Source organism: Balaenoptera musculus, chromosome 6 (genome assembly GCF_009873245.2).
Source record: "Balaenoptera musculus isolate JJ_BM4_2016_0621 chromosome 6, mBalMus1.pri.v3, whole genome shotgun sequence".
In the NCBI taxonomy this organism is placed as follows: Eukaryota; Metazoa; Chordata; class Mammalia; order Artiodactyla; family Balaenopteridae; genus Balaenoptera; species Balaenoptera musculus.
The window spans coordinates 45,406,813-45,420,439 of NC_045790.1; the positions used below are offsets into that span (position 1 = coordinate 45,406,813).

The 13,627-nt window shown below is 39.8% G+C and overlaps 1 protein-coding gene across 2 annotated transcripts; it reads left to right on the forward strand.

Moving 5' to 3' along the window:
* Positions 1-609: 609 nt before the first annotated feature.
* CDKN2B (cyclin dependent kinase inhibitor 2B) lies at positions 610-5,505 on the forward strand. Of its 2 annotated transcripts, XM_036854755.1 has the most exons (3): positions 610-1,283; positions 3,416-3,479; positions 3,978-5,505. In XM_036854755.1, the coding sequence occupies exons 1-3, from the start codon at positions 1,171-1,173 to the stop codon at positions 4,236-4,238; spliced, it is 438 nt and encodes a 145-aa protein (XP_036710650.1). In that variant the 5' UTR covers positions 610-1,170; the 3' UTR covers positions 4,239-5,505. The 2 variants fall into 2 exon arrangements, with proteins under 2 accessions (XP_036710650.1, XP_036710651.1); XM_036854756.1 differs by lacking the exon at positions 3,416-3,479 and having other exon boundaries at positions 612-1,283.
* Positions 5,506-13,627: the final 8,122 nt, after the last annotated feature.

Consider the following 13,627-nt stretch of genomic DNA (forward strand, 5'->3'; position numbering starts at 1 on the left):
AACTGGGATCTCAGATTCTTAAAATATATATTTATATTTTTAAGTGAGGTACCAAGCTATAACTCTCAATCTCAAACTAGCTGTGTGTGAGAGATGTCTTTTCGTTTTTCTTGTTTTGTTTTGTTTTAGGATTGTATCCATAATTCAAAGATGAAAAGAATAAAAAGCACATTCAAAGCAGGATTCTCAGGATTTTTCACTTAGACTGATTTTTGGCTCATTCAAGTAGGAAGATACCCCCCCCACACACACACACACAAATTGCTAAGGTTGATGCAAGACGTGAAGCTAGTGAAGTTCAAGTACCGCCTGGGGATGAATTTAACCAGCATGACAGGTGCAGAGCTGTCACTTTAAGACATCTTAAGAGAGACGAGGTTATTTTAAATGTCTTTCTCTCAGCCTTTTGATTACACAGGGAGCGACTAACTTTCCTAGTGAAACCAGCTGGCCGGGACGGAAGGAATAGAAATCCTCTGCTCCGCCTGCTGGAGGGAGGTGATTAAGGGCTGAGTGCACTGATTCGACCTTTCCAAAAAACGTAGCCTAGGATTGCTGGACACCCCGCAGCGAGTTGCGCAGCGGGCTCCGCTCTGCGGTGTCTGGCGCGTGCGGCCGGGCACCTTCTGGGCTGCTCTTCCTGGCCCCTAGCCTCGCGGCTGTAACGTCAGCTGCCTGCCAGGCCTCCAAGCCAACACAGTGGGACATGCCCGAACGGACAGGGGGCGGAGCCTAAGGAGGTGGGAAGCACCCAGCCCGACTGCCCAGCTGGAAACGAACTCAGTCCCTGCCGGCTCTCCACTCCGCCAGAGTGTAGCTCGGCGGTGAGGACGCTGCAACGCGCGCCCACTCTGCGGCCAGAGTGGATTCGCGCGACGTTGCGGCTGCGCGAGGGGCCTTTTCCTGGGAGCCATCCGGGAAAAGCCCGGCTTAACTACGGGCCCTTCGGCCATTGGACGGACCCTCCAAGCCGCAGAAGGACGGCGAAAGGGGACTGAAGCTGAACTGAGCTCTTTCCTAGTGGGGAGAGCCCGCTAGGGCGAGGTGGGAAGGGGGGGTGGGGCGTGTTGCGAAGCTCACGGCCAGCGGTGGATTATCCGGGACACTTTGCGCCTGGGGGCTGCGAAGTGAGCGAGGAGGACAAGGGCATGCTCAGTGGTGGCGGCGGTGATGTGGGCCTTTCCAACGCCGCGGCGCGGGGGCAAGTGGAGGCCGTGCGGCAGCTCCTGGAAGCCGGTGCGGATCCCAACAGACTCAACCGCTTCGGGAGGCGCCCGATCCAGGTAGCTGGGGGCCCCGGGCCTCGCCGGCAGGGGGCGCACAAACACGGCCCCGCGGCCTCCGTGGGAAGCGGCTGGGGACTGAGATCTCCACCGACTTAGACCTTTGTCTCTCTTGCTGGAGTATTGAGCTCAGTTGTAAAGCAGGTTTTCACCCACAAAAAAATCTAAAGAAAGGTATTGGAAACCCCACTACTTGTTTGGTTTTCTTTTTAATGAGGGAAAAAAGACCAATATCCCCTCTCCCATTTCATAAGAGATGCAAGGGATAGGTTCAACTGGAGAGGAAAGGGGGAAACGAGGTTATTTGGGAAGGAAAATTGTTTTGTCTTATCTGTTTGTCTTTCAACAAACAGCGGTCAACTTTCAACGATAGAGATAATTAAATTACAAGGTACACAATTTGGACTGAATTTAAGGAATCATACAAAATCACAGCACGTGAAAAAAAAATCACCCTGAATCTTTAAGCTGTGATGTGAAATTTTGTATTCTTTCCTCATACAGACGAATTGAATACAAAGAAAAAAGACAGGATTCCTCAACTACAATACTTAATTCTTTTTATGTTAGCAGTGTCTCTTGAGTGTTACATAAGAAAAAAATGTGCTTCTATATATTTTTGTTTAGTTATACTGAATGCTTGGATTACATAAGCATTTGCTGCAGCTTTGTTAAATGGCAAAGGGTCTTCATAAATAATTAGCCTCTTCATTGTTAAAATTCATTTATTCAATATGTTTAACTATTAATCCCACTTTAGTGCTAAATATATTTTTTAATTTCTTTAAAATCTAAGGTAATGTTTTGTGTTTTACTGTTGACTATTATGGTCATATTTCGTATTCACCTCACAATCACCTTCCAGAACCAAGCCGTTATTAAGGAATCTTGTTAATTGTGTAGATTTTAAAGAAAATATGTATTCATTCATTTTGAATTCATAGAAAATATTGGAAGAAATGACGGATTGTTTAAAGCAGCAACAATATGTAAAGTAGCTCTTAAAGACTTCAAATTATATTAATTGTAGAAAGAGGTTTGTCGTTTTTAGTTCACCATATTCTGAGATATTAAGAACCACTTTTCCCCCTCTTCTCTATGTATGAAATGCCCTTTACATCACTAATAGAAATCATATCATGGTTTCTAAGGGAGGAAATAGATGTTTTTAATATCCATGAAACAAACAAAAAAAATTTTGCATACTATCTTTTGATTCCGTGATACATTTTAAAACATAAACTCACAAGAACATATAACAACATTTTGTATATTTAATTATCAAAAATTATTTTATTATATATGGAATCTAAAAAAAAAATGGTTCTGAAGAACCTAGGGGCAGGACAGGAATAAAGACGCAGATGTAGAGAATGGACTTGAGGACACAGGGAGGGGGAAGGGGAAGCTGGGACGAAGTGAGAGAGTGGCATGGACATATATACACTACCAAATGTAAAATAGATAGCTAGTGGGAAGCAGCCACATAGCACAGGGAGATCAGCTCAGTGCTTTGGTGCTTTGTGACCACCTGGAGGGGTGGGATAGGGAGGATGGGAGGGAGACGCAAGAGGGAGGAGATATGGGGATATATGTATATGTATAGCTGATTCACTTTGTTATAAAGCAGAAACTAACACACCATTGTAAAGCAATTATACTCCAATAAAGATGTTTAAAAAAATAAAATAAAGGAAATTGGAAACTTGAATGGATAAACATTTTAAAAATTGTTTTATTGTTAAAATAAGAAAGTAAATACTTGCATAATATACATGTACACAAATGGATACTATAGGATTACTGCTCCAAAACATCCTTTTTCTAAATTATGCATTGCTCTGATGTGACTGCTAAGATCCAAGCTCTTTTTTAGATAGCGAAATGTTTACTATTCAACATTATAAAATCCTGTACAATGTAAATATAGTGTTTATTTTACATTACCTCAAATATATTATCCTCTAAACTTTAGCCTTTATCTATAATGTTAAATATTAAAAGTGGTGAACCATTCATTAAAAACAAATAATTTGTTTTCATCATCTTATAAAACTATGCATGACTTTACTTTTTCCCTTCTATCTCCAATTTTGGCTCCAATTGTGGGACTGTATTCCCTTTATGAGCAGAGACATATACAACAGTGAAAAGCAAACGCCTTCCACAGGGGATTTACTGCAAGAACTAAACAAAGTAAACCTTGTTTTAGACTTAGTTGTTTCTTATTTTCTCTCCTAAAGCACTGCTCTTAACTTCTAAAATAAATATATCAGCTGACTGCCTAGTAAATTTTTTAGACTGGGATTATGGCTGGGGTAGAGGGAAGAAAAAGGAAAATAATTTAAGACTTTAAAAGTCTTTTAACTCCACCCATAAATCATTTAACAAAATAGACTCCCCTGTTTCAATGGAAATTTTAAAGAAATCTCCCACAACGGCGATAAGCAGTTTATCATCAGCTCTTTCTTGTCTTCCCACGTTTGGAGAATAAAATGGAACTAATTAGGGCTGAGTAGAGTATAATTGGGGCTGGGGCCGGGGGGGTGGGGGTGGGGATGGTATTGCGTCAGCAAATGAAGCTTAACTAGACTCCTGAGGCTTGTAAGAGCCTCTGGATCATGAATAGGTATTTCTTTGAGAAGACTCTACCTGCCTCCACCCCGGTCCTGACCGCTCTGCTCTCTCCGGCAGGTCATGATGATGGGCAGCGCCCGCGTGGCCGAGCTGCTGCTGCTCCACGGTGCGGACCCCAACTGCGCGGACCCCGCCACCCTCACCCGACCCGTGCACGACGCGGCCCGGGAGGGCTTCCTGGACACGCTGGCGGCGCTGCACCGAGCCGGGGCGCGGCTGGACGTGCGCGACGCCTGGGGCCGCCTGCCCGTGGACCTGGCTGAGGAGCGGGGCCACCGCGACGTCGCCCGCTACCTGCGCGCGGCCGAGGGAGACTGATGGCGCGTGCACACAGCCGCCCCAAACGACTTTTCTTTTCTCTCCAGTTCCCCACCCCAACTTAGTTCAATGAGGTCTGCAAACATGGAGCGGCGGAAGTCTTCCTGGGCGACCTGATTCCCTGCAGGGAAGGAGGGGCAGACCGGGAAGAAATTTTTTTTCTCTTTCTTTCTCTGGGTGGAGCCCTCGACACTCACCGTGAAGTGAAACGCAGAGAGGTGGGGCAAATGGATTTCCAGCGAGATTTTGGAGCCGAATGTGGAATTCCCAGGTTTATTTTTCAGGGTTTTCTGGCGAAAAGTGGCACGTGAAGAAATCCGCGAAGGAACCCAAGTGCTGCGAATCTTCACACAAAAGATGGTGGGGCGGAGTGGGAGGCGGCGGTGACTGGCATTCGGGTGGGAGGCAGGTGATAACGTTCGCCCCACTGACCTTGAAGGAACCCCCCTGTAAGCCCCCACTTCAGGCGTTAGGCCCTGGGGATATGAGGGCAAAGCTGAAGACGGAGGACCAAGCAATGATGACGGTCGCCGTGGGCTCTTTCTTTACAAGCTGCACGGAGCAGAGCAGGTCACGTGCAAAACGCTCCATACTGGAAGCCTTGGGGACTCGCGCCCAGCTCCACCGGATAGTGACGGGGAAGAGAGGACCCGGAAGCCACCTCGAACTTGCCCGCTTATTCTAAAGTCCCCAGGGCAAGGTGGTTCTGAACAGCTCTCCGAGAGGGGCGCTCGTTTGCTGTTGTTAAATCAAGGCGAGATTCTTGCGACGTTCCAGCAGAGTCCGCGCACAGACTGAAGTCGGGGATTGTAGCGAGAGCAACTGTAGGTAGGCCGTTAACTGTAACGATTTGTTTAATCTATAAAGGGTAGGATACAGAGAGCCCCCTGTAAATTGCCACTTGAAAAGATTTCGTGATATTTTGTACTTCTGGGTGGTTCTTCAGTAGCAGTCTTACTTACGGAGACTTTAAAAAAGTAACTCGTGGCCCTTGGAAAAGAGGTGAGGAAGAACTACAGTTTTTACAAGAAGCTATGGCACAGTGGCAACGCCCAGATTACTTTGATCCTTAACCTATTTATTTCTTTGTTAAATTTTCTGTTTCCTTTACTACTGTCTCAGGGGGTCAAACTATGAAATATTACAAATGTATTTCAGAAGATCCATGCACTTACCCAGTAAATTATCTCGGGATATTTCCCAAAGGACTTTGCTAAAAGTGTAGATTGAATATAAAACTGTTGAAAATATATGATGATGGCTCGTGGAATGTCTTAATATCTGCTGAACAAACTAAAGGTGTACTGTTTGGGGATTTAATTTCCAGTGTTGCTTGATACATTACAGCATTGGAATAACTGATATTTCACTGTTTAATGTAAAAAAATTGAGATTGGACTCCAAGATTTTGGCTTAAAACATGATTCCATTCCTAATTTAAAGAAGTTGTGGAATCTGATGACAACCTGATATTAAGGGAAACTAAATCAAGAAAATGTGGTTGGGTATATAATATATATATATATATTTGGCAAAACCAAAACATCACACATTATTGGAAAATCAAGTACCACCTGGTTGCACTGAAATAGTAATTTATGAATACATGTAAAAGTAAATTCAGATTTCAAATCCACCTGGTAGGCAGATTTGGTCAATGTGCTTTATCAGCAGCACAAGAAGTATATACTGTTAAATCTGTTTAAGATTTCACTTTGAAGGATACATGCAAGCAAATATAGCTCTATATACATGAGCCCTGCTTCTGGCTCTATTTTGCAATTACAGAAAAATATACATGTTAATTTCTGTATCTAAATCTAAAATATTATCAAGGTTTGTACACATCTTACTACCTGACCTTCATTGTAAGATCTGGAAGTGAAATAAATTCAGAATTCAATAATGTATTAATTTGACCTCATTTTTATATTTTTTTCAGCCGAGTGAATGGATGAGAAAACAAGAATGATTTACTATGAAAGCAAAATCTATTTAAAATTTCCTGTGTTCTAATGGCTAAAATTAGTAATTTCAGATATAAGGAATGAAATAGATTCAAACAGAGAGCTCAAGATCCATACAGCTCCAAATGGCTTTGGGAAAGTGTGTTCATAGGAATGCTTTATGATATTTTATTTCTATATTATGACAAAAGCAATATGAATATGGTGTCCAGGACCAAATTAGTTCATTTTATGAAGCTAGGTAACTGACCTTCAGCAAATAAATAAAACTAATTTTACTTAGACCAACCACATTGAGATTCTGTATTGTCCTTCCTTTATGGGAAATGTTAAAAACAAACTACTTGTGTGTTAATATGTAATAATGAATAGGGATTTTTTTTACCACCTCTGCAAGTATCAATTATTTTAAAAAAACAAAAGAAATGCTTATTTTCCTTTTATGCTTTATCAGAGGCTGATTATTTTTATGATAGGGTGTAATTTTTCCAATGTTCAAGACGTTGCCACTCTACCAAAAAAAAAGAAAAAAGATCAAGTAGAATTAGTAATCTTCAAAAATGATAGAAATAATATTGGAAGCACTCTTGTGGACTGCCTTCTGAAACAAATGCAAAAGCTGGTGTCATCTACAGTCATCTTCTTAGCAGACTAAGAAGTCTGCTTTGTTATTTATGTCAGCAGCTAATCATAACCAAAATCTGACATGACTACTAAGTTTTCACTATCAACAAACTATTTCATTATCTTGTGAAAACTTGAAGAATAAATTTTAGGTTGGCATAATTTCACAGTGTTCAATTACCAAGCTTAAAAATATGGGAAGGGGGAGAAATACATAAGAAAATAAGAACATTTTAATTTTAAAAATTACTTGAAGGAGCAACAAGAGTTGAATCACAATACTTTCAATATCTTCTCCTGTTCTATTTATAATCCCAGGGAAGAAAGAGGGAATGAAGCAGAGAGAAATTAGGACTTGATTGGAAGGTAGAAAACCTGGGTTCTGGTATTAGTTCTTCAACTAATTCAATATATGACCTACGAAATCATGTGACATGATTAGCCCCAATTTCCTCATCTATAAAAGATGGGAGTTGGACTAGATTACTTCTAAGCTCCCTACCATCACTAAAGTTTTATCGCTTTATAAGTTTGTTGCATACATGACTGTAATGGGGTCTTGTATTTTATTAGTAATGATTTTGCCATTTTGCTTGTCTGAGCCAAGAAAAGCTATATAAAGGAATAGAGAGAAGAGATGCATTTTTAAATTCTGGAGCCCTGCGGGGTGGGGGATCTTCATAAGCACCACCTCCACCAGTTAGTTGAGAAGTTACCAACAAGTTTGTGGAAACTAGCACAGAAAAGATGCTTTGCAAAATAAATATGTAGTTTAATTTTAAGCTCTTTCTTACTTCGTCTTACCTCTGATTTTTTTTTCTGTTGCATTTTGCATTTCTCTCATGTGACTCATAGCCACCAAAAGAATTCACTTCTTTAAGTGAGATAAGCAGGTAGACCCAATAAATTTATTAAAATAATGCTGAAGTAGGTGTTTACAAACTAATGTAAATGCTCTGAAAGAAACAGTGTTTTTTAAGTAAACATATAACAAGTGATACTGACCTAAATGAGGTTGGTATAGGAGTTGGAACCAAGAAAAAATGTTGGGGGTATTGGAAGGAATAGAAAGTGCAAAGGCACGAGAATGCTAAAATATGTAGAAAAGTCATTAGAAGATGAATAACTCTCTGTAAATAGCTGCTGTGGAGTTTACAGACCCATTTCTAAAGGTCCGTTCTTTCTTGTTTGTTTCCATTGGATTCCATGAAGTTTTAGGTCCCTAAATGTTGCCTGGGTGATAGTAGGAACCAGCTGGTCAGGGAAGAGCTCTGTATCACCTCAATATCAATACATGTTGATTTATATTACTGTGCTTAATATGTAATCCATGCCAGTTACATATTATTTCATTAGTAGCACTGGCTTCAAAGCAAAATTTCCTGTATTACATAATTAACAAAGGGATGATAGATACAAGTTACCATTTCTATAAAGTATTTTTTTCCTTTATGGAAGGAATGCTATTAAAGTCTGAGTGAGGAATTCAAGAGGCCAAAAAGGACTCCTACCATTTGTAAAAGCTGATCCTGAGAAAAGTTTTATAGAAAATCAAGACAGTAGGGAATGAGCAGATTCCCATTATTTCAGGCCTGGGAATATTTCACAAACCCCACCAGCGTGTAGACCATAAGCAGTTTGTTTTGGTTTTATTTGATTAATTCTGTTAAACTACTGATCCATCTTCCACAAAACACCACGATGCCTCTCCTCCTTCTATTCCTTTTGTTACTTTCTTTTCATCTCATTCTCTGCCCTCCTGAAATGGCTGACTTGTATTATAATTTGAAGTTTGAAATCAATATAAACCAAAGATTTTTCTGGGGAAAAAAAAACTATGAAGATGATACACAGACTGTCTCACAGATATCTACGTTTTATTGGAAATTTACAAAGGAACCCCAAACACCTGTTAATGCCCTTCTCATTCAGAAGCCCCTGACATTAGACCTCCAGTAGATCTATAGAGTCAGTGCTGGCACATAAAATGTTTTACAACAGAGTTAAAGTGAAAACTTTAAGAGCAATTACAGTAATTAAACCATGGCTCATTTCCCTTTCAAATTTGGCCTTCTCCCAAAATGCATAAACTATTTGTCTATCTTCTCTTTGGAATACTCTACATTATGAAAGGATTGGTGCTACTTCCTTTGAACCCTTTCTTGTGTGACCTCAGGGTCTCCATTTCATTTTAACCAAACGCCACTCTACCTTCTTCTCACTTTACAAATTTCTTCATCCCCTTGCCTTAGCTGAAAACTGGGTCTCCCTGAGAATTCCACTTTCTTCTGACCAAATAATAGGTACTGAGCTGTGGATAAGAGTGGGAGTCAGAACCAGTCATGAGTGTCTGCTGTTTGGGTGGCTTTAAGTATAGTCCTAAACCAGATAGGTAAAGGTTATTCATTGTTCTTCAGTTTTCACTCATCTCATAGTATAAATAATTGCATTTTGTTTTCCTTATCAAATTAAGTTGTAAATAATTTCAGTGTGTGTCATTATGTATTTTATAATATGTTTATAAGAGATAACATATAAACATAAAACAGTAAACATTTTTTCTGTTCACAAAGCCACAGATAGGTCAACAGATTATGACAACACACAGAGTTTTCTTCTGAAGGGTGAATGTTGGAAATATTTATATCCAATGGCTTCTCATTCTGTCTGTGGGTTATGAGTACTAAGCTCTATCACCTTTCCTAGGGCACAGCAGTACCCTGTACAGTCTCCTATATCTGCTCCCAATATGCCACCTTAGAGTTATAAGCTATAAACTTGCCTAAAATATTTTGTCATCCTCTACTACTCTCTAATGTCTAGACTGCCTTGGACAGTTAGAGAGATCATATATGGATCCATTCCAGAGCTGCAGGAGCCTTTTGATCTGTTTAAATCCCACCTTGAACAGAAGAATTTAATGTCATCCCCTTTCTAGGGAAAAATTACATGACATTTCATTTTACATTCACCCCCAGGTATTTATTATATCTGTACAATGATGGTGCTGTCCCCATCAGTCATTTGAGACCAACATATAGGGAAGTTGTTCTCAACCCTGGCTCTCAATCATTCATGTTCTAAATTTTGAATTCACTGACCAACTTCAGGACTACAAAATTAGAATCTCTAGTTTTGGAGCCAAAAATTTCCATAGTTGTTACTCTGAAATTCTTGTTCATGGTAAACTTTCAAACAGTACAGAAAGTAAACAGAATTAATATCTCCTGAAACCTCCCTATCCACCATTCTCACTATCCAGGAGTAACCACTATTTTTAAAAACTTTTAATCAACTTCCCAGAAATATAGGTACACATAATTGTAAACAGCCCTGCCCCAACACACACATTTAGGAAACCATTCTGCAACTTTTTTTTGATAGTAGATCTTTGACAACTTGCATTAGGAAATAAAGGTGCAGTTCATTTTTTGTATAGCTGCATAGTTTTGTATTTTATGGATAAACCCATATTTTTTAAAACCAGTCTCTTATTGACAAACATGTAAATTATTTCTCTTTTTTTTTGCTACTACATATGCTGCTATAAAGAACCTTTTTTTCATCCTTGTATGAGCAATCTGTAGCAATTTATAGAAGTGATATTGCTGAGGCTAAAGGTACATCTCTCTTTTTCTCTCACACAAACACACACATACAATGTATGTCTGCACATATGTGTGTGTGTAAAATCTTTCCATACTTATGTATGTATATATATGTGTGTATGTGTATATCTTCAATAATATATATACATGTATATATGCATATATACTTTTCATACTTAGATGAGTTATAGGAGTGGAACTGCTGAGTCAAAGGGTAATACATATATACATGCATATGTAATATGTATTTCTTTCCATACGTATGTACACACTACATAAACAGTATACATATTTCCATACATCTATTTATGTATGTGTATATTTGCATACATAAACTCAGTGGAATTGCTGAGTCAAAGGTATGTATATGCACATACAGTTTTAATAAATACTGTAAAGTTGCCTTCCAAAATGAATGTACCAAGTTAGAATAGTATGTAAGAAGATTGTTTTCTGACAACTTTGCCAATGTTATCACTCTTTTGATTTTTGCCACACCTGTAGGTATATGTCAGTGTTTTTGTTACATTTCTTTACTAACCAGTAAAACTGAATATATTTTCATAATTTTTTGACCATTTGACTATTTGAATATCCTCTGCTCTAAACTGCCCATTATATTATTCGCTAACTTTTCTACTGGGTTATTTTTTTACTTATTTATGTATTTATATATTCTATAAATTAATATTTTATATGTGTTCAAATAATAGTTTTAAAATCTTCTAGTGTTTTATGTCTTATACCTTTGGGGTTTTTAGTTTGAGCATGTGCAATATTAGGGAAGTTTCTCACAGAATTTTGATAATCAAGAGATACCTGAGGTGGTAAGACGGGAATAAAGACACAGACCTACTAGAGAATGGACTTGAGGATATGGGGAGGCGGAAGGGTAAGCGGTGACAAAGTGAGAGAGTGTCATGGACATATATACACTACCAAACATAAAATAGATAGCTAGTGGGAAGCAGCCGCATAGCACAGGGAGATCAGCTCAGTGCTTTGTGACCACCTAGAGGGGTGGGAGAGGGAGGGTGGGAGGGAGGGAGATGCAAGAGGGAAGAGATATGGGAACATATGTATATGTATAACTGATTCACTTTGTTATAAAGCAGAAACTAACACACCACTGTAAAGCAATTATACTCCAATAAAGATGTTAAAAAAAAGAAAAAAAGAGATACCTGAGGGAAAAAGCTAGTGTCCTAGGACATCACGGCTAGGGGGTAGTTGGGTGGCGTGGCACAGACAAGGTATTAGTAAAATGCCCTCTCCTATCTCTGCCTGTGGGATGAATTTGCTGATCGAAAATAGAAAATCCTTTTAAAATATAGGAAATAATTTTCCTCCATTCAAAAACTCAGATCTGCCAAGTCAGTTTTTAGGCCAAAGGAAGAGAGCAAAGAAAAGCTCCGACATTCAATGATCCTTTTTCTGCAAAAATGACCCATCAATAGCTCACTTCCTATTGACTCTGTTTAGTACAACAGAAAGGGCACAAGGCTTTTAATCCAAAGACCTTCTTAATGATTCCAGCCCTGGCACTTGCTGGCTATAAAGTATCTAAGATTTGAGTGCCTCTAGGCCTCAGTCTTCTCACCTGTAAAATAGGGTAGTAATCCCAAATTCAAAGAGCCGCTGTGAAGATAAGTAATACAAGCGAAAGTGTGCACAAATAACACTGCTCAGCTCTTGATCATACTGTTCTTGAAGAACACAAAGCCAAAGTCATCTGGAATTCCAAACGTGTTTGGAATGCCACAAATTAGTTGTGTTGCTAAAGATTCATCTTCATAATTGTATTTTGCTTAGTCTAATATTAAAATTAGATAGAATTCCCCTGCATACCACAACTAACAAAACACAGGTGTTGGGTAGCAGGGGAAAACCAAGATGGAGTTTAAGTTTTAAATTTTATATTCATTGAACACAGAGATTACTGTATAGTAATCTTACTCAGTGCTCTTACTCAAATGGCATTCCTCTGAAGTGGGTAACTCCCCTTATCCCCAGAACAAGTTTGGGCGGAGAGGAAATGGTTATAGGTTAAGCTATACAGGCCCAATCAATACAGACAGATCCCAGAATTTAAACTTGGTTGGGAAACTGAGGCTCAGCAGACCTTTCAGGCATAATAGGATAATGTGAGGTTTAATTTTATGTGTCAACTTGGCTAGGCTGTGGTACCCAATTGTTTGGTCAAACACCAGTCAAGATATTGCTGTAAAGGTATTTTTTTAGATATAATTAACATTTAAATCCATAGACTTTAAATAAAGCAGATTATCCTCCATAATCTGTGTGGGCCTCATCCAATTAGTTGAAGGCCTTAAGTGAAAAGAGGTTGCCCAAGGAAGAAAGAATTCTATCTCCAGGCTGCCTTCTGACTCAAAACTGCAACAACAACTCTTCCCTGGGTCTCCAGCCTGCCTACTTGTCTTGCAGACTTCAGACTTGCCAGCCCCACAACTGGGTAAGCCAATTCCTTAAAATAAATCATACAAGCGCACACACACACACACACACACACACACACAATTGGTTTTGTCTCTAGAGAACCCTGACTAATAATTTCAAGAAATGTGTAATACAGGTTTTCTCACCCTCACGCACCATGGTTTACTGCCACAGCTAGTAACTCTGCCTGGGTCCAGGAAACCCTTCTCTCTTCCACTTCTCCAGGGTCCTTAAATGATACTGTGCTGAAACTGGGCAGCATTTCCCCTCCAGGATGCTTTCTCTGATCCCCCACCTCCTAAAGTACCCCTCTTCTGTTTGCCATAAAATGAAATCCCCTCATTATAATTGTATGTTTTTACTAGTCCATCTCTCTCCTATGAGGTTTTTTTTTGGGGGTGGGGGAGGAGAGGAATCATAGGTGTGGTGCAAGACCGAGCAAGACTCGCCTTCCACGGAGTTTACATACTAACTACTGACAGACAAACAAGTAAACAATTACTTATGATAACTTCTGTATGGTAAGTGCTTTAGGGGAAAAAAAAATACGGTGCCTGGAGGAAGAGCCTCTGAGGGGGGCGGGGGGCGGATACCTGAGAAGCGACCTGAAGGAGTAGGAGCTAACCTTGTGAAGAGCCAGAAAGCGCATTCGTTCTGTCACAGAGGAGCGGCAAGCAGCCTCAGCATGGTGCCTGGGTGTTCCGTAAATTCTGAGGGAGTCCTACAGGAGAGG